The sequence below is a fragment of the Ostrea edulis genome, chromosome 3 (assembly GCF_947568905.1).
Source record: "Ostrea edulis chromosome 3, xbOstEdul1.1, whole genome shotgun sequence".
In the NCBI taxonomy this organism is placed as follows: domain Eukaryota; kingdom Metazoa; phylum Mollusca; class Bivalvia; order Ostreida; family Ostreidae; genus Ostrea; species Ostrea edulis.
In genome coordinates, this window is record NC_079166.1 from 39993993 (window position 1) to 40013575 (window position 19583).

Below are 19583 nucleotides of genomic sequence, written 5' to 3' on the forward strand. Positions count from 1 at the left end.
TTCGTGGCACATTGATTTTGACTACGTATAATTCCGTTTACCTGATCAAGATATAGGACTCACGACGGATGTGACCGGTCGACAGGGGATGCTTACTCCTCCTAGGCACCTGATCCCACCTCTGGTGTGTCATGGGGTCCGTGTTTGCTCAACTACATGTATCTATTTTGTATTGCTTATAGGAGTTATGAGATTGATCACTGTTCCTTATCTTCACCTTTCATCAATGCAAGGTGAAGATAACGAACAGTGATCAATCTCATAACTCCTACAAGCAATACAAAATAGATAGTTGGGCAAACACGATGATAAAAATCATATCGATACTGACAATTTATAAAAATGTTCATGTATCAGTATGTTCTCAACTGCGCTTTGAAGATTATCTCATATATATTAACAGTCAACCCCTCTAATCAGCAACGAAACCATTAATATAGTTCCTAGCGTATAACCCATCTTATTCATTTATTTACGATATGCATGGATGAAGCACATCTTAACATTCAATCCCGCTAGTCAGCAATGAACTCGTCCATGCGATGCTTGTTTACAAATATAAAAGAAAAAACTCATGTGAGAATATCTTTTCCAATCATTTTGTAAAACAAATGTATCTGTTTATATTGTGATTATAATCTGAAATAAACTCTTTGTTTTAAATTTTAGTTTATGAATTATTTGGAGAACGTTTTCTGGGACATACGTTAGTTCGAACAAATCAAGGATGTTAGGAAGCCCACACCAAAGCACTATGCAATATATTTATGTGCGCCGTTCGTGATGGTCTAAATCTATGGAAGTTGAACAAAGTTCAATTCCCAATTTTCCCTCTTGGATCAATCTACATAACTAAATATTGCGTTTATCATTTTTTCACGACTTCAAACGACAAAGACTTCTTTCTCTGGTGGTGTTGTATTTTCAGCATACGTACCTGCATATGAGACTGGTATATCAAAAGACCACACCATTAAATTTGACAGAATTGTGACAAACATCGGCAACCATTACAATCCCTACTCTGGAATTTTCACTGCTCCACAACATGGCGTCTATGTCTTTACTTGGAACCTTTATTGTTTCAATGATGGCCATATATATTCCCAAGTTGTCGTCAATTCTAATGCTGTAGGTGCAATGTATACAACAGCAGAGGGAGTGACAAATATAAGGACTACCACGGGGATTGTGGTGGTGGAGGTGAACCAAGGTGATGTGGTATTTGTTCGCACGCATCCAACTGCAACCTACAGTGGTAATATCTACTCTTCTCCAATCTGGCGATCGTCTTACAATGGCTGGAAACTATTCTGATATCATTAAATCATCCAAAATGTAAATGCAAGGTGAAGATAACGAACAGTGATCAATCTCATAGCTCCTATAAGCAATACAAAATAGATAGTTGGGCAAACACGGACCCCTGGACACACCAGAGGTGGGATCAGGTGCCTAGGAGGAGTAAGCATCCCCTGTTGACCGGTCACACCCGCCGTGAGCCCCATATCCTGATCAGGTAAACGGAGTTATCCGCAGTCAAAATCAGTGTGCCAAGAACGGCTTAACAATCGGTATGAAACACGTCAGACAGCATTTGACCCAATGCGAGGTTGTATTGACGAACTAGATCGTTATAACGACCATAGAATTTGCGAAATGCTGACTTCAATCGAGACTGTTGAAATCCCTGTACTGTCAACTTGTTTGTCAGTAGCTTACCTCGATTTAACAACTGACCATACCCAGAACAAGCTCTTGCATATCGAATCAGTTGAGATATATAAACACCATATGCAGGTGATAATGGAATATTGCTAAATAAATATGGGAAGTTGACGATGGAGAAGCTGAAATCATCCCGTTTGTCATACAGTTGAGTTGTCAGTTTGCCGTTAATGTCTACTTTCAATAAAATATCTAAGTATGAAGCAGAAGTGGACGACTCTGTGGTGTCCTTTATTTCGAGCTTACAGGGATATATCAAATCGACATATGAATGAAAGCTATCATTGTTAATAGACAAAACGTCATCGATATATCTAAAAATCGAATTGAAGGTCACAGCGAGAGATTTTTTCTTATCACGTAGAAGTTTTTGAATAAATTCTCCTTCATATGAATATAAAAACAGGTCAGCTAGCAAAGGAGCACAATTCGTGCCCATGGGAATTCCAACAGACTGTTGGAAGACCTGATCACCATAGACTACGAAGATATTGTCAATGAGGAACTCTATCATATTGTTTATTTCAACTTCAGAGTACTTGTGCGTGGAATCAGAGTGGTGTTAACAAAGTAGGTTTTTGAATGACTGATCACTAGATATGAATATTTCTGTTTTCCATTTTTGTTGAAGAAACAACTGTCTATGATGTCAAAAAGTCTAGTCTTTAATTTATCGTGAGGAATGGTCGTGTATAGTGTTGAAAAGTCATAGGTTTTAATGCTATTGATTTGGGAAAAATTCTGTGATTTCAAGTTTACTAAAAGTTCTTTAGATTTTTTTAGAATCCACATTTGATTTGCACCACTTCTGGCATATGTAGTCGCACAGTACGTTTTAATGACTGATTGTTTTGATGTTTTTCGCCACATTCAACAATTTTGTCAGTTGTATAGTGGCACCCAGTTTTTGTTGGTGGAAGAGACAACCCAGATACAATATACATGGGAAGAGACCACCGACCTTCCGAAAGTAAACTGGGAAACTGTCTCACTTACCGGCGCGAGCGTGATTCGAACCCGCGCCGACCAGAGGTGAGAGGCCGTGTGATTTTGAGCGCGATGCTCTAACCACTCGGCCACGGAGGCCCCTAGTACGTTTGAAGTTTCTCCTTCACAGTTTTTTTATATATATATATTCGTGAGGAGCAAAGATAGGGGCTGGTAGAACACTTACTGGATCCAGCAATGTATCTTTGTTTGTAAGGGTGTTTATGAAGTTTAGGAATCCAGTATAGGTACGGTAACTCATATCCATCCGACCCATTGACTGGTATATTAAATGTGTCCTAAACTGAAGCATGGTTTTGAAGAATTTCATCTTTTGAAAGGGCAATTGGAGTATAAGTACGACATTTGAAGAAGGAAGAGTTTGGTGCCCGTCCTTCGTCAACGCACGTGTCAACTATAATAATCATTGTATATATAATGAATTCTTTTTATCTGTGTGTCTTTCTGATTGCATGTTTGCATATTTGTAGCATCGCATAATGCTTTTTTGTTACGCATGCAAAATCTCCTAAACAGCCGACCAATAATTCATAGCATTCAAAAATACCAACGCTAATGAGAATCTCACCGCGTTTTTCCATTTTCACGTTTCCTACATCATTCATTTGTGAATATCCCTCAAGTGGAACCTCGTGTTTGATTTGGGTTGTCAGAAGCTCTCCTTTTGTTTGTGTGAAATTATCGCCATTTGATGAAGAACTGTCATTGATATTTGGTGGAGTGTCCTTTTCATTAGCAATGTTGGTTTGTTTCGTCTGTTTTTGTGCTTTTCCGTCAAGAAATGTCTCCCAATTTGAACTTTTCATTTCAAATACTAGCCTATTCTCTTCCACATTTGCTAGTCTGGTTTCTTGTTCCTGGTTTTTACGTTCTAATTCTGAGACTCTAGCTTTAAGGAGGTACATTTGTCTATTGGAGTCAGTTAGAGCTTCCTCAAGGCTTACTACTCTTCTTTCCAGATCCAGTTTTTCTTTTTTGAGCTTGGTTTTTGACCCATCCTGTCCACTGTTTCCGAAACCGTTGTTAACAAAAATCTGGTCTTCAAGTTTTAATTGAAGACTATCATATAAATTCTCAAGATTCGCAAGTCTTTCGTCACATGTTTTGGCTAACGTTATTTCATGAAAAGTAAACACCAGAAAAACACGGAGCACGAGTAGAATCATGTCTAAACTCCCTGGTATAACAGTATAGTGACAGAAGACATTCTCGGACTGATAAGTACGTATATATACAGATTTAGTGCGCTCAGATAGGAATAGGTTCATAACAGTTGATCTCAATGTTGCGTATTAGATCATTAGTAATATACAAGCTACAGTAAGAAATTACAAGTCGATTTTGGTTGCTCATGGCTCTAGCCCTTTGTATTAAGAGAGTACGGAAACATCTTAGGTCATGTTGAAATTGATGATAAATATGGACAAATTTCCCAAAGTGAAGGCAAACTGTAGCAAAACTCCAAATTCCAGTGCCACGAGCAATGTTCCCAGAATAAGGAAATTTAAGTCAGAAAATTTTGATTATTATCATGTTTAGTAGCGATAATATATGCCTAAATCGCAACCACTCCACCTCTTTTGCCCGTTCCTTTTTCTCCTCCAAGCAAATTATCTTTACAATTTCATACATGCAAATATGAATTTAAATATTGAATTGAATCCTTTTTACTTAGAAAATGTAATGCCCTTATTCTTATCTTGATAAAGTTATAGCCCTGAGAAGATTCAACTCCACGGGAAAATAGATGAAAGAAAAGTCAGGAATGCTTTTTAGGGATTATTTCGTTTGCCTAGGAAATAATTGTCTCTCTCTTAGAAAATCCATTTTAAACATTTACATTATGTATGTAATAAATTACCCCATTACTGATCAAAATTTAACGTTGATCACTTTTCAATGACCGTTTTTTTTAAATTCAATTTCTTTCGTTGAATTTTGATCGGGATCAACTTTTAACGTGGAGAAATGACCATTGGGGGCGTTCTTCAATGGGATCACTAGTGTTACGCCAGCGTCATAAAACGTCATGCGCAAATTGTCATATTTTTCAACGTAGTCACAATTTATATCAATACACATCTTTGGTGTCGTTTTATGCAATTATCAAATGTTTGTTCAAATTGATCAGTTTTCATTAGAAAGATTACTTTCATCACCTCCTGTCGTAAACCACACACGTTATCAAATTTCCTCCCTTGCAAATAGGACTTGATATAGGGAAAGACTACGAAGTCCATAGAGGCTAAAACTGGACTGTAAGGCAGGTGATTAAGGCATTCAAAACTGTTTTAAGAGAGATATGGCAAGGCATATAGTACTTTGCAGTGTGGTTTGCGGTGCTATGTTTATGATAACATTTTTTATTGTAGTACGTAAGTTTTCTGTTCAAAAATCCCCTAATGGTAGTGCGTTAATTATGGAAGTACTGGGAGGGGGTATCATAGACCTACGGATTGTCTTTACAGGAATGAAGGTCATAGGCTTGTCAATACAGAATTTAAAAATCTAAAGTATGACATTTCACTTTGTCCGATCGAGTTATAAAACACGTACATAAAAATGTATAGAAGTCTGAAATTATCTTCCTTGTAGAAGTTCGCCACTGTTCAGCATCACAATGTACAACTCCATATTCGTTTAAACTATGGACATCTTTAACATCAAGCGCATAATTCCGTGTGAAAATATTCGGGAAGTAAACTTCGAGACTTTAGAGGGGTCCCGATCCTATCGTTGATATAAGCCATATGGAATGTACATATGTATTAAGCGGTATGAAATGTACAAATGATCACTTTCAATCATGAATAGATGTCTAGATTTTGTGGGGATAATCAATACATACATACATACATACATACATACATACATACATACATACATACATACATATATATATATATATATATATATATATATATATATATATATATATATATATGAAAGGTGAAGATAACGAACAGTGATCAATCTCATAACTCCTATCAACAATACAAAATAGAGAGTTGGGCAAACACGGATCCCTGGATATGCCAGAGGTGGGATCAGGTGCCTTGAAGGAGTAAGCATCCCCTGTCGACCGGTCACATCCGCCGTGAACCCTATATCTTCATCAGGTAAACGGAGCTATCGGTAATCAAAATCAGTGTGCCAAGAACGGCCTAACAATCGGTATGAAACATATTCATTTCAAAATTAAGGATGATCTCCCTCATGCATAGCTCTTATCCTTGGATGAATTTGGCTCCATTTTTTGGAACCCTAGTTTTCCTTTTAGCTCTCACAAGTTTATTGTTATTTCGAATTTCCAAATTTTCGGCTTGAGCATCACTGCAGAAACATTATTTGTCGAATTGCGCATCTGGTGCATCAAAATTGGTACCGCATGAGTTTTACATCTGACAGGTTTTATTGGCAAACTAGATCGTTATAACGACCATAGAATTTGCGAAATGCCTACTTTAAACGAGACTGTTGGAACCCCTGCACATACAACATAACATGTGATAGTTTTTGCATATCAAATGATATGACTTTCCAAATTAGACAATACGATCGATAAATTGTCATGACTTCTGAAGTTCGAGAATGAAATTTTATCGCTCCAGTTTTTAAAACGGTGATAATGAAAACCATCCGTTTTATTGTACCAATATATCAGACAAATTACTCAGTTACATGTTACTAGTATATGAATACTGTATAAAATGCCTTACGTGGACTATACAAACATTACGTTGTAGGGATGGGCTGATAATTGGATTGGTAACTAAAGCATTTACCTCCTTACGATAGGGTACGGGATTCTATATTAAATAATTTATATTAAAAAGACAATATTGCTTATACTAAAGTACATGTTACATATAGTATATACATGAACATGTATATGGAAGGCGCTTAATTCTTTTACTGTATGCGGAATAATATCCACTAAATCCACTACATTTCCTAAAACAAATTAAACATGTTTTGAAACCGTGATAAGGATGCTTAATGATCACTGATCTTTTCCATCGATGCAATATATGGAAAGTTATACAACTGTAAGATACAAGTCATATGAAATGTGTGGGACACGAGGTAGCAGCTGCACACCAGGTGTAACTGTGAACCCCTCCTCTCGCCACAATATTTAGATTTGATCACGTTAACTCGGCACCTCTCTGAACTTAAAAAAAACCCAAGTACAATCGGTACACGTAGCAATGCATGGTGTATACGTTGAGGACGTTTTCACTCTATGGTATATAACATGTATCGACAACCTACATGTACATGGAGTGAATAAGTTTGTGTTTACATTGCATTCATTGGTGTTTAAGGATAGGCACACCGGACCACTATCACTACCACCACCATCAATACCAGCACAACCACAGCCAACACCACTCTCACCACCAACACTTCTAACATCACCACTACCAACACCACCAACACTTCTAACATCACTACTATCACCACCAACACTTCTAACATCTCCACTACCACCACCAACACTTCTAACATCTCCACTACCAACATCATCAACACTTCTAACATCACCAATACCAACACCACCAACACTTCTAACATCTCCACTACCACCACCAACACTTCTAACATCACCACTACCACCACCACCAACACTTCTAACATCACCACTACCAACACCACCAACACTTCTAACATCACCACTACCAACACCACCAACACTTCTAACATCACCACTACCAACACCACCAACACTTCTAACATCTCCACTACCAACACCACCAACACTTCTAACATCACCACTACCAACACCACCAACACTTCTAACATCTCCACTATCAACACCACCAACACTTCTAACATCTCCACTACCAACATCACCAACACTTCTAACATCACCACTACCAGCACCACCAACACTTCTAACATCTCCACAACCACCACCAACACTTCTAACATCACCACTACCAACAACACCAAAACTTCTAACATCTCCACTATCAACACCACCAACACTTCTAACATCACCACCAACACCACCAGCACTTCTAACATCACCACTACCAACACCACCAACACTTCTAACATCACTAATACCAATACGACTTGTATATATTTATATCATTTGATGATATCTTATTGTTATGCAAATATATGCAGAATCGTAGACTGGGTTAGTCATTTAAAAACTTTATGTACTATTGGTATTCAGATACCAATTCATGATATCATCCTTTCTTATCATTAAATAGAAAGCATTATGCATAATAATTAGAGTTTTTTATTGAATGATTGATTGTATCTTGCTTAACGTCTCGCTCGAGAATTTTTCACTCATATGAAGACGTCACCAAGACCGGTGAAGGGCTTCAAATTTTAGGCCTATGCTCGCCGCTTACGGCCATTAAGCAGTGAGGGTTCTTTAGCGTGTCACACCTACTGCGACACGAGACATCCCCTGATGCCGAGCGTTTGGCGATGGAACTGTCACTACCCGTTTTAACGACTTAGGTCTGTCGCGGCCGGGATTCGAACCTCGGCCTACCGCATGCAACGCAAACGCTCTAACCTCGGCCACCGCGTAGAGTCATTATATGAACTGATTTAAATATCTAAACTATGCCAGAAGAGTGACCTCTAGCTGTACATGGGAATGGCAATTAAACAGAAGGAGGACTAAGGGACGTAGAAGATGACGGTTGGTGTATAGATGACAGATTACTCCTCTTGAGTTCTGGATTTGACTTGTCGGATTTCTGTACATAGGACCTGCATATATGTCTGCATTTGTCACACAGAAAATCAGGGTCACTAGACGTTCTTCCAGATAGTCTGCTTATTATATTCCTATTAATCTTTGATATAACATATCTGTCTGTCTGTTTCGTAGTTCTAGGGCAGTTAAAACTGTAACTAATCAATTTGGAAACGGAAATAAAATCAAAATATTAATGCATAATTTCATTATAATTTAGATTTAAACAATATCTTAATATGCAGAAAACACAAATGGATTGGACAAAAGGCATTGTATATACATATGTATATAAGCCCTCTCCAAATGCATGCTGAAGTAAATTATGTCAGTGTTTTTCATACATACTTAAGTATTAAGACATTATGCAGGCTGTTTCCCCTTAAAAATTGTCAAAATTTCCCCCCAAATCGTGTCAAAATTATTTGCATTTTTTAAAACATCATGTTACAAATATTTTACATATGACCTACTATTGCGTCAATGGCATCCCGATAAAGTGAATATTGGACAGTATCAGGATAACCCTGTATAATTTTCATTTTATGATCGAGATACATGCCATGTGGCATGAAAAAGTAGTATGTAAAAAGAAAAAATCTTTAAAGATCTATAGTTACAAAATTTCAATAGTTTACACACAAACACACACACACGCACCCATTTATCCACACATTTATTTATTGAGGAGTTCAATATTAAAAAATTCCTAATATCAAAATAAGTTGATAATTTTTCCAAATCAGTAAGGCATATTCGTAGCTTCTAAATTTGGTGTGAAAAACACTGGATGTAAATCATTTGATTTTGTTTCATTAGGAATAATGATAAAGTCATGTACATGTAATAGTGCAGAACTTTAAATGAGTGTGGTAACAAATTGGGATAAAAATATTTTTTAAAAATAAATAATAATAAATAACTTAGACCTTCAATTAAGACATCGCTCTCTTCACATTCAATAATAAATCGCTAGGTAGAAATATAAACACAATATGTTACACGTACAGGGTGTTCGTGGCTGAGTCCTTTGAGAGTTAATTTAGAAGATTTTTCCATCAAAATTGATAAATTACTCATAAAAGCATGTATGATATCTGAAAATTTCAGTGATTGCCTATTTTAAAAGATGTTAAAATCACTCCACTTCCTATATATAACCCTGAATTAATTAATTCGTTAATGTAAATAGCAATTCCTTTCTTGAAAACCTTAAGTAGCTGCATAATCTAATGGTTTTCTCTACAACAACATATAAGCTCAATTTCAGAATTAAAATTCAAATCTGTTCATGTATTTTACCCTGAATTGAATACTTCTACATGTATATAGTAAATATAGTAAATACCCAACTACTTAACGTTTTATATTCAACTTGAAAGCTACTTTGTATTTTGCACTATTAAGGTTAAGTACCTGGAAAAAGTCAAGAATAATGTTTGGAATTTCAAAGCACATTCTGATATGAAATTGATTCCTCGCCATCTAAATAAACATGCTAGATAATAATATTAAACCCAGTAACCTGATTCTAGTTGCTGACTTAAAGTAGTTATAGCCTATACTCTTTTTAGTAGCTGGTTACTAATAGTTAACTTTTCAAGCTCCAAACAACTCGTTACTATTAGTAATTTTTTCCACTATTTTGCAATTAGCAGTTACTGGTAGAGTTCTAACTTTTCTGGTATTTTCATGGCAGGTGCCGTAGTGTAAAGGAACGGATGTTAACCCTTGAACTTGTTCTAATGACTCATTCATGCAACAATATCAACACATCTCATGAAAAGTAATGGTTCCCCAACCTCACAGAAGAAAGTATTACATGTACATTGTCAAATTAACTTCGGAGCAGAATGCAAAATATCATGATTTATTACGACAATATTGCATTCTTAGAGGAAATGAGGTAAGCAATCAATTTACTACACTTATTTAGTAGAACCTACAACCTTCTCTTGGAACTGTTGACAATGCATGCTTTTTGGAAATTACCAGGTAATACAAGATTTCCGAGCACAGGTGAATTATATGAGATTTCAGATCAATGTCTGCAGGAATATATGGGAAGCTAGGTTACAGAGTTATTAAATTTTCCATCGCCGTCTGAAGTGTTTATCTTTCTTCATCTACTGGCCACTTACAATATGAAGGATTAGGATCATTTTGAATCTGTTGAGATTCCCAGGGTTATCATAACTTTTGCACGACAACAATTTTGATTTTAAATGGCTATCTGTTTTTGCATTCTAATGAGGCATAGTTCTTTTTTTCCCTTCAGAATTCTGAATTGTTAATTGAATAAAGAAGAAATGGCTATGGCCCACAGTGTGATATTTCGATTCATCGCGTACATTGTCAATGCATTTTGTCATTGTAACATAATTTTCAAATTTATTTCCAATATACATGTATACATGTATGTTTTGCAAAATTTTTGATGTAAACGTTCAAGGTCGAACGTGTTTTTCCAAATGCCGTTGGCAGGAAGGATATTATTATTGAATATGGTGCAATTCTTTTACATTATAAACATACGCTTTTTAAAATTAAAAAAGTTAAAGAAAAGTTAAAGAAGTTAGAGGAGTATAAAGATGTAAACAGATAGAGAGAAAATGAACGATAAAGAGAGATACATTGTATTTAGCAAGAAGCATAGGCAAATATCGTTTGAGTTCGATTCGAACCCAAGCAATATATTTGCAAACGGCGAGAAATACTAATCTGTGCTACTTGTCTGTAATTAATTCCGACGAGTTTTCAGTCATCTACACATACGTACATTCATCGTATCTATGCAATCATGAACCTCGCAATAACATAAGATTTCTTTCAAATGTGTGATCTAAAATAATACGATTTACATTTTGAATGATTTAATCATATCAGAATAGTTTCCAGCCATTGAAAGACGATCGCCAATCTGGAGCACTGAAGATATTACCACTGTAGGTTGCAGTTGGATGCGTGCGGACAGAAACCACATCTCCTTGGTTCACCTCCACCACCACGATCCCTGTGGTAGTTCTCACATTTGTCGAGCCCTGTGCTGTTGTAAGCATTGCACTTACAGCATTAGAATTGACGACAACTTGTGAATAGATATAGCCATCAATGTCACAATAAAGGTTACAAGTAAAAACATAGACGCCATGATGTGGAGCAGTGAAAACTCCAGTAAGGGGGTTGTAATGATTGCCGATGTTTGTCACAATTCTGTCAAATTCAATGGTGTGGTCTTTTGATATATACGTTTCAATTATAGATACGTATGCTGAAAATGCAACCTCACCAGGGAAATGAGTCTGTGTAGTTGGAAGTCCTGAAAAGAATTATACACAAAGTATTCACATATGTAAATTGATCCAGACTAATGGTTCGAGCATTGTTTACATAGCAAAGAATTGTTGAGCTCTGTATCTCTCTTGTTAGTCAACGACTGACATTAAAATTCTTGCTGACCATTATAAATACCTTACTTAAACATTGCAAACATTAAAAATGGAAAAATTAAATTTTACATTTTCAGCTCAAATCGTGCCCATGCCCATGCCCATTTGAATAAAAGAAATTACTTTGATATAATGTATACAGTGTTTCATTTTGAATGAAAGGTGAATATAACGAATAGTGATCAATCTCATAACTCCTATAAGCAATACAAAATAGAGAGTTGGGCAAACACGGGCCCCTGGATATATCAGAGGTGGGATCGTGTGCATAGGAGGAGTAAACATCCCCTGCCGACCGGTCACACCCGCCGTGAGCCCTATATCCTGATCACGTAAACGGAGTTATCTGTAGTCAAAATCAGTGTGACAAGAACGGCCTAACAATCGGTATGAAACATGTCAGACAGCATTTGACCCAATGATAGGTTGTATTGACGAACTAGATCGTTATAACGACCATGGAATTTGCGAAATGCTGACTTCAATCGAGACTGTTGAAACCCCTTTACCATCAACTTGTTTGTCAGTAGCTTGCCTCGATTTAAAAACTGACTATACGCAAAACAAGCTCTTGTGTATCGAATCAGTTGAGAGATATAAACACCATATACAAGTTCTAATGGAATATTGCTTCATAAATATGGGAAGTTGACGACGGAGAAGCTGAAATCATCCCGTTTGTCATACAGTTGAGTTGTCAGTTTGCCGTTAATGTCTACTGTTTATTGTTTGGAAAAGTTCAACACCAAGGAGTACGTTCTGTACTTTGATTTTACTTTAGCAAGGCGATACTACTACCAAAACATTGGCCTTCCCCGCGGGCAAATGCGTCGCTTGGGTTCGTTTCTTAAGAAGCTACCAACATTGTATGGAATAAGGAAGAGTTTGGTGAACTTCCTTTATCAACGCATTTGACAACTATAATCGATTTTCCTGTCTGTCTTTCTGATTATATATTTGTAATATCAGCTAAAACTTTCTCATTACTTCAGGAAGGTCCCCCAAACAACCAACCATCAATTCATAGCATTCAAAAGGTGCCAATGCTAATGAGAATCTCACCGCGTCTTTCTGCTAACAGGTTTAGTACATCATCCATATATGATTACCGTCAAGCAAAAACCACCCTTAAGTGAAAAATATCACTTTTTCACCTTTTAGATGTTTTAGATAGAAGAATTTCTCCTCTTTCTGTTGATATGTAACATTACGTTACAGCCCAATGATAATGACCTTAAAATCCCCATCAAACTTGGTAAAAACTTGCATCGAGTCGTTTGACATCATGATTTTTGGAAATTTACGTTGTATTTTGTTACGTTTTGCTACTATTTCAAACGTAATCAAAATACATGAGTCTGAAGTTTTTTTTATCATCTGATATAATTATAGGTATACATTTATCAACATTCAAACAATTATTTAGATTATGACAGATTCAAAATAGGCTAGTTTTTATAGTCTTTTATTCGCCCTGGGTGTCGGGAGAGGGGGCGACTACGTCCTTATACGGGGCCCTGACAATAGGTCTAATAAATTTAAACAAGTATTGCATTCTCTCTCTGGTTAAACCAGCTGCCGGAATGGCTTGGAGGAAGGGTGGCATCTATATCCACGCCTGCTTTCAGCAGTTTTAGTTCTGTTCCGGGTGAGTCTGGCACTTCTTTAGCTACAACAATACCGGTAGAAGAATGTGCACAATATATAGGAGAAATGTAAATCATTGATAAGAGTTTAATTCAGAGAGGAAATTATATATACATGTACCAGTACCTTGTTTGAAAATGATTAAGGTTTGAATTTTTTTGTTGAGATGGCAAGTCAGCGAATTATACCGTAGTCTCCGCAACCCCCTCCCCCCAACATCCACACATATCACCCAACTACAATGTATCCCCTTTCAGGATTGGTGTTACATGTAACAGCCGAAAAAAATCGATATGTGGTAACATAATAAATCAGACTTGTTACAATCCATTTCTTATGTGAAAAAAACACCCAACGTTCTTTTAAATAGCGTACTCTACCTGGCTTATCTGCTTGGAAAACAAAGTGTCTGAATTTTCTAATACCCTTTCTGACTACGGATGCTAACTGATTCAAGATTCAACCTCTGACCTTCTGTATAATTTTTTAAGTAAGCAAACCCGCAGTGATTTTTCTACATTTTTACATGGGTCCTGTGGCTTTCGAATTGGGGGAAATAGTTGACATTTTAGTCGAACTGGGAAAAATCAATTTTATCGTAAATAAGTTTTAAAATCATATCAAACATTATATTATCTTTATTTTACACATCTAATTTTCTTTAACCTTCTAAAATTTTCAACTATTCTATCCAAATCATCATTCCCATAACACTTTGTTATATGTAAGTCTTATGTATATAATTCACATCGAACCTTTATTTTTTTCAAATACATTTTCCTTTCATAATTTCATTATTGGGGAAAATACAAGCTAAGCTGGGGGAAAATTGGCAATTTTTAGGAGGGGAAAGGGCCGAAATTCAGACCCAAAATGGGCCCCCGAAAAATAACTGACCCGACGTCCACTAAGCTTTTGCCATGGTATGGGACTTACATGTGCAAATGTATTTGGGGGTGTTTGTCACTCAGCGTTCTACAAAGTAAGTACGTCAACATGAATTTATATTTGTTTTCTCATTCAAAGTAAAATGAAAATGCTTCTTTAAAAATTGAAAGACTCATAATACATGTGCAACTACACAATCGTTCTTATTTCGTCATTACTATCTTTAATTATTTAATTTGGATTTTAACTTGAAGCGTTATCACATTGTAGGTGGCATTCTTTTTCACCCAGTCCAAAATTCTCAAAACAAAAATGAAGCATAGATATTACGCTAATAGCGACCTTGGCGTGTTTTCCGTTTTTCCCGGTGTCGAATCCTCATCTACTAGGAAGTTGACCTACGTGATTTACAAAACCTATTTCTAAATACTATTTGTTCGCCAGAAAATATTGAATTGTCTAAATTTAGAAACGGAAGTACACAGAAATAATCAAGAAGCTACGTTCTATAGCAACACCAAACAACTGAATCTTTCTAGGTGTAGCAAAGTAGAGGGGTCCAACTTGACAAACATGATGCGGTACAGGGGTCCGTGTTTGCCAAACTATCTATTTTGTATTGCTTATAGGAGTTATGAGATTGATCACTGTTCCGTATAGATCTTCACCTTTCATGTATACAGCTTACGAGTAATCAAAGGTATATAAATGGACATGGTTAAGCTCTGTTGACATCGGCGAAGCTGGTTGTACCAGGACTGGTTGCTCATGCAGTTCTTATTATCGGTAAATATCACAGTATTTACAACAACGGATTTTAAACACACTTGCTGTAATACAGTATTTTAATACATTTTATAAGATATTTTTCACACTTTTAGTCTGTGAATTTTATTTATTGTAAGGTACCTGTCGTTCTACTTTCACTTCATTCAAATGTGCACTATATTTGACCAAATCTAATTAAAATCAGACTTCTTAGATCCGCGCCGTATACTCTGTGTAACGATTGTGAGCGTATCCTAGGATCTGATTTTAATTAGATTATATTTGTCCAGAGCAGCTAACTTGTCGTTTTTTTTGTCATCGCCGATTGAATATTATCTTTCTGTTGTTCACAGATAGGACATACTTCAGTCTTGGGTGACATGAATTTTATATTTGGACAGCAAATCTGCCAGATGCCTTTGAACGTCAGTAGCCCTACTGCTGTCTTGTCATTATCGATACAAACATCTTCGTATATTCTGTACAGGGACTGTTTGCTTTCACTGCATGGTAGAATTATGTGTACACCGATATTCCTGTTGACTGCTGCCGGCTGAGGCAGACCATGCTCTTCGGCATAACTAGATATGAACTGATGAACATCCCTCAAAACATCAAAACCGTATGCATTCTTGTGCCGACTATGTTTATTTCCATGAGTTCTTGAAACCAACCCATTTGTGATCAGATGATGTATCAGAGATTTCAATGTAAACTCGCCAATGCTGTGTGTTATCAAAAAAGTTTGTCGACAAACTTAATGTATCGAAGACATTTTCTAATTGAATCTCCATCTTTTGACTGTCTACATTTAGATTTTATCTTTATAAACTTCGCCATAATATGAAAGTCTTTCTTTTTTTATCATCTCAGTTAAGGAAATGGCGTGTTCTCTGATGTCTGAAAAACTAAATGTAGAAATACAGTTTTTCGCACACCCGCATCCCTTTTCAATTAAAGATCGTTATTTCACATCTTCTGTACAAGGATCATGGGGTAAGTTGGCAATCCCTTCCCCAAACATGTGTACCCGAGCCTCTAAATCGGTTGACATATCGTCTGATTCACCGTCATCACTGTTTTCATAAATAGAACACGCACCTGCGTTCTGATTAGTAAGATTTTTTCATGGGAAAATATTCATTGTTATATTGTCTAGATCCTAAAAATTTTACAAAATATTTTATTAACCGTCATAAGTGAAATACAATAATTTGATTGATCATCGGGTTTTTAGAAATATTTTCAATTATTTATTTTTTTTCGAGAGATGTGTGTGTGTAAAAGAGTAAAGCTACAGGGCAGAACGCTGAATCTACAAGTTGATTTTTTCTAATTTCGGAAATAAATTAGTATTTGCAAAACATTTTATAATTTCAGGTTAGTGTTGCCAAAATACAATTGTTAACATTTTTTTTTACGTGCGAACAAAAGGTGAGCGACATAATTATTACTAAACGTATCGCTGTATACCTACGCAATGGTAAACTTTATCGGCTATTTTTAGGATTCGATGCTATTTTGTACATATTTACAGCATTGTAAGATACATATGTAGTTCACAATCAAGGAATAGTACATATTGTAAAACTTGTAAACACCGCAGAAAGTAAACCAACAGGTAGCACAACAATCGGACGGCTGTTTTATATACATGCAATTCATATTGTATCGATCTAATATTTCAAATAGGGGAAGGGGGGGGAGCGTAAACCCAGATAAACGTTACTTTAAAAATATGTCTGTTTAAAAATATGACTGTTTGGTATATGTCACACATAAATTTAGGATGTCAGGTGAAATATTTTCATTTCTATAGACTTTCATTTTACCTGTATTTCCCGAAGAAAGGGAAATACCTGTAAATATATTTTTTATTTTCGACGAAAATCCAGTATATGCAGAGCACTAATTAACATCAATATTAAACACTTAAACCGATATAATATATAATAATTATATATATAACAGATAAATGAAACTTGTGTGTTTTAAAGTGCATACTGACAGTTCCATGACTACTCAAGGAAGCGCCTAACATGTGATTGAAAAACCAACGCTGCAGAAAATCATTCCGTCATATCGTAAAAACGTGACGTCGACTTTACCGCTTGATTTCTCGATAAACGTCACAATGCACTTAAGGGTGGTTTTCGCTTGACGGTAATCATATGAATATCCCTGAACTGGTGCCTTCTGTTTGATTTGTGTGAAATTATCGCCATTTGATGGAGAACTTTCAAAATTATTTGATGGAGTGTCCTTTTCATGAGCAATGTTGGTTTGTTTCGTCTGTTTTTGTGCTTTTCCGTCAAGAAATGTCTCCCAATGTGAATTTTTCATTTCAAATACTAGCCTATTCTCTTACATAGCTGCTAGTCTGGTTTCTTGTTCCTGGTTTATACGTTCTAATTCTGAGACTCTGGCTTTATGGAGATACATTTGTCTATTGGAGTCAGAGCTTCCTCAAGGCTCACTACTCTTCTTTCCAGATTCTGTTTTTCTTTTTCGATCTTGATCTTTAACGCATCCTGTCCACTGTTTCCGAAACCGTTGTTAGCGAAAATCTGGTCTTCAAGTCTTATCGCAATTCACCTTTGAATTAGAAGGCTTTGGCCGATATAGTATTGCGTTGTGTGACGACACAATTGAGTCTGTTTGTAATACAATTGAGAAATGCAACAGAAACTCTCATTGGTCCATGTGTGTAAGTCCGCCCAAATTCCCTTATACGGGAGTAGTCAGCATTTGAAAACACGACGGCCAGATGCTAGAGGGAAAAAAAAACTTCAAAGGAAGAAAGAGAAAAAGTTGTATTCTTGTGTTGTTTTCTCTTAAATTTGATATTTAAAAAAATCCTAACATATTTTCCTACTATACTTGTGTCCAAACATACCTTCAAATGTTTATTAAAACCCCATACGCCCCAAAAACTCGATCAAAGCTTTTGATGATTTCGTTCGTAGACGTAGCCATGTTCGGTAGCCAGTCAACTCGAATCCCGGTTCATTTCCATACTGGCACAAAAGCGTCTAGATGTGTAGTAATACCCCATAAATATTTTAACAAAATAGTTTAAATAATATACCACCCCAGTCCTCTTAAATGATAATTATTCAAATAGCTAAACTCACGGCAATGCGGCTTTCATTAGTCATGAGCGCCGCGCCGGACGGTCTCCATCTAATGTCCTTATGTAGCGTTTTCGTTAATCAAGAGCTTATTTTACCTTTACAAAAACTGGTACAAAAAATGTTTTAATTTCTATTAATCATTCGTGTTGATAATAAATGAAGAACGAATACTTAACTTACAGCCGATTTTATGAATAAGATAGTTCGAATTGACCGGCTACCTAACATGGCTACGTCAACAAACGAAATCATCTGAAGCTGCGAGTTTTCAGGTCGTGTGTGGCTTTAACGAATATTTGAAGGTATGTTTGGACACAAGTATATAGTATGAAAATATGTTATGATTTTTTTATATTGAGTTTATGAGGCAGCAACACAAGAATACACCGATTTCAGGCCTCAACCGTCCGCAGCTTTTTGTGACCCGTAAATCGAAGGTTTTTATAAGAGGTGGATCTTTTCAGAGAGCTATGTACAGTTCTCCAGCTACACTGAATCTGCTCGAGAAAGTGGGCGGGCTGTAATCGGCCAATGAAAACTCTTGTTGTATTACATCAAGCATGTCATTCAAATTGTTCAATCGTCTCATTCAATTGTGTCGTCACACAATGCAATACTATATCGGGTAAAGCGTTCTAATTCAGAGGTGAATTGCGATAATTGAAGACTATCGAATAGATTCTCAAGATTCTCAAGTCTTTCGTCACACATAATGGCTAATGTTCTTTCATGAAAAGTAAAAACCAGAAAAACACGGACCACGAGTAGAATCATCCTACAACAGACATACAGTATTCATTGACACATATATAGAGTACTAGTGCATTGAGATAACAATATGTTGATAACAGTTAATCTCAACGTTACGTGTTACAGTGCAAGTCATCAATAGTATTCAAGCTACAATGAGGAGTTACATATACATTTATCTGATCCAAACATTACAGTATGACGTCAAGAGAAAAGATTCTGGCCTCAAGACCATAAACTGAGAATATTCTTAAGTCTGAACTTCAATTAAATAATTTTCATAAACAAATGAGATTTTCAGTATATATTTGCATTTGAATTTTTGATAAACCTGCACTTTTTTTTTTAAACATTTGTGCTAGATAAATCTTAAGATATAACTAATCAAAATTTTGACTTCGGTCTATTCTCAGTTTATGGTCTTAGGGCCTGCTGTAGTTTTATGACGTATAAGCCATATACGGTATACTAGTAGTCTGG

General features: G+C 36.1%; 1 protein-coding gene across 1 annotated transcript in view; it reads right to left on the reverse strand.

The window, feature by feature from the left end:
• Positions 1-3952, reverse strand: part of LOC125673175 (uncharacterized) — a 333899-nt gene extending 329947 nt beyond the window's left edge. Inside the window, exon 1 of the mRNA XM_056160703.1 lies at positions 3305-3952. Within this exon, the coding sequence (XP_056016678.1) occupies positions 3305-3902 (598 nt within the window). The 5' untranslated portion in view covers positions 3903-3952. The remainder of the gene's footprint in view (positions 1-3304) is intronic.
• Between the last annotated feature and the right edge of the window lie 15631 nt (positions 3953-19583).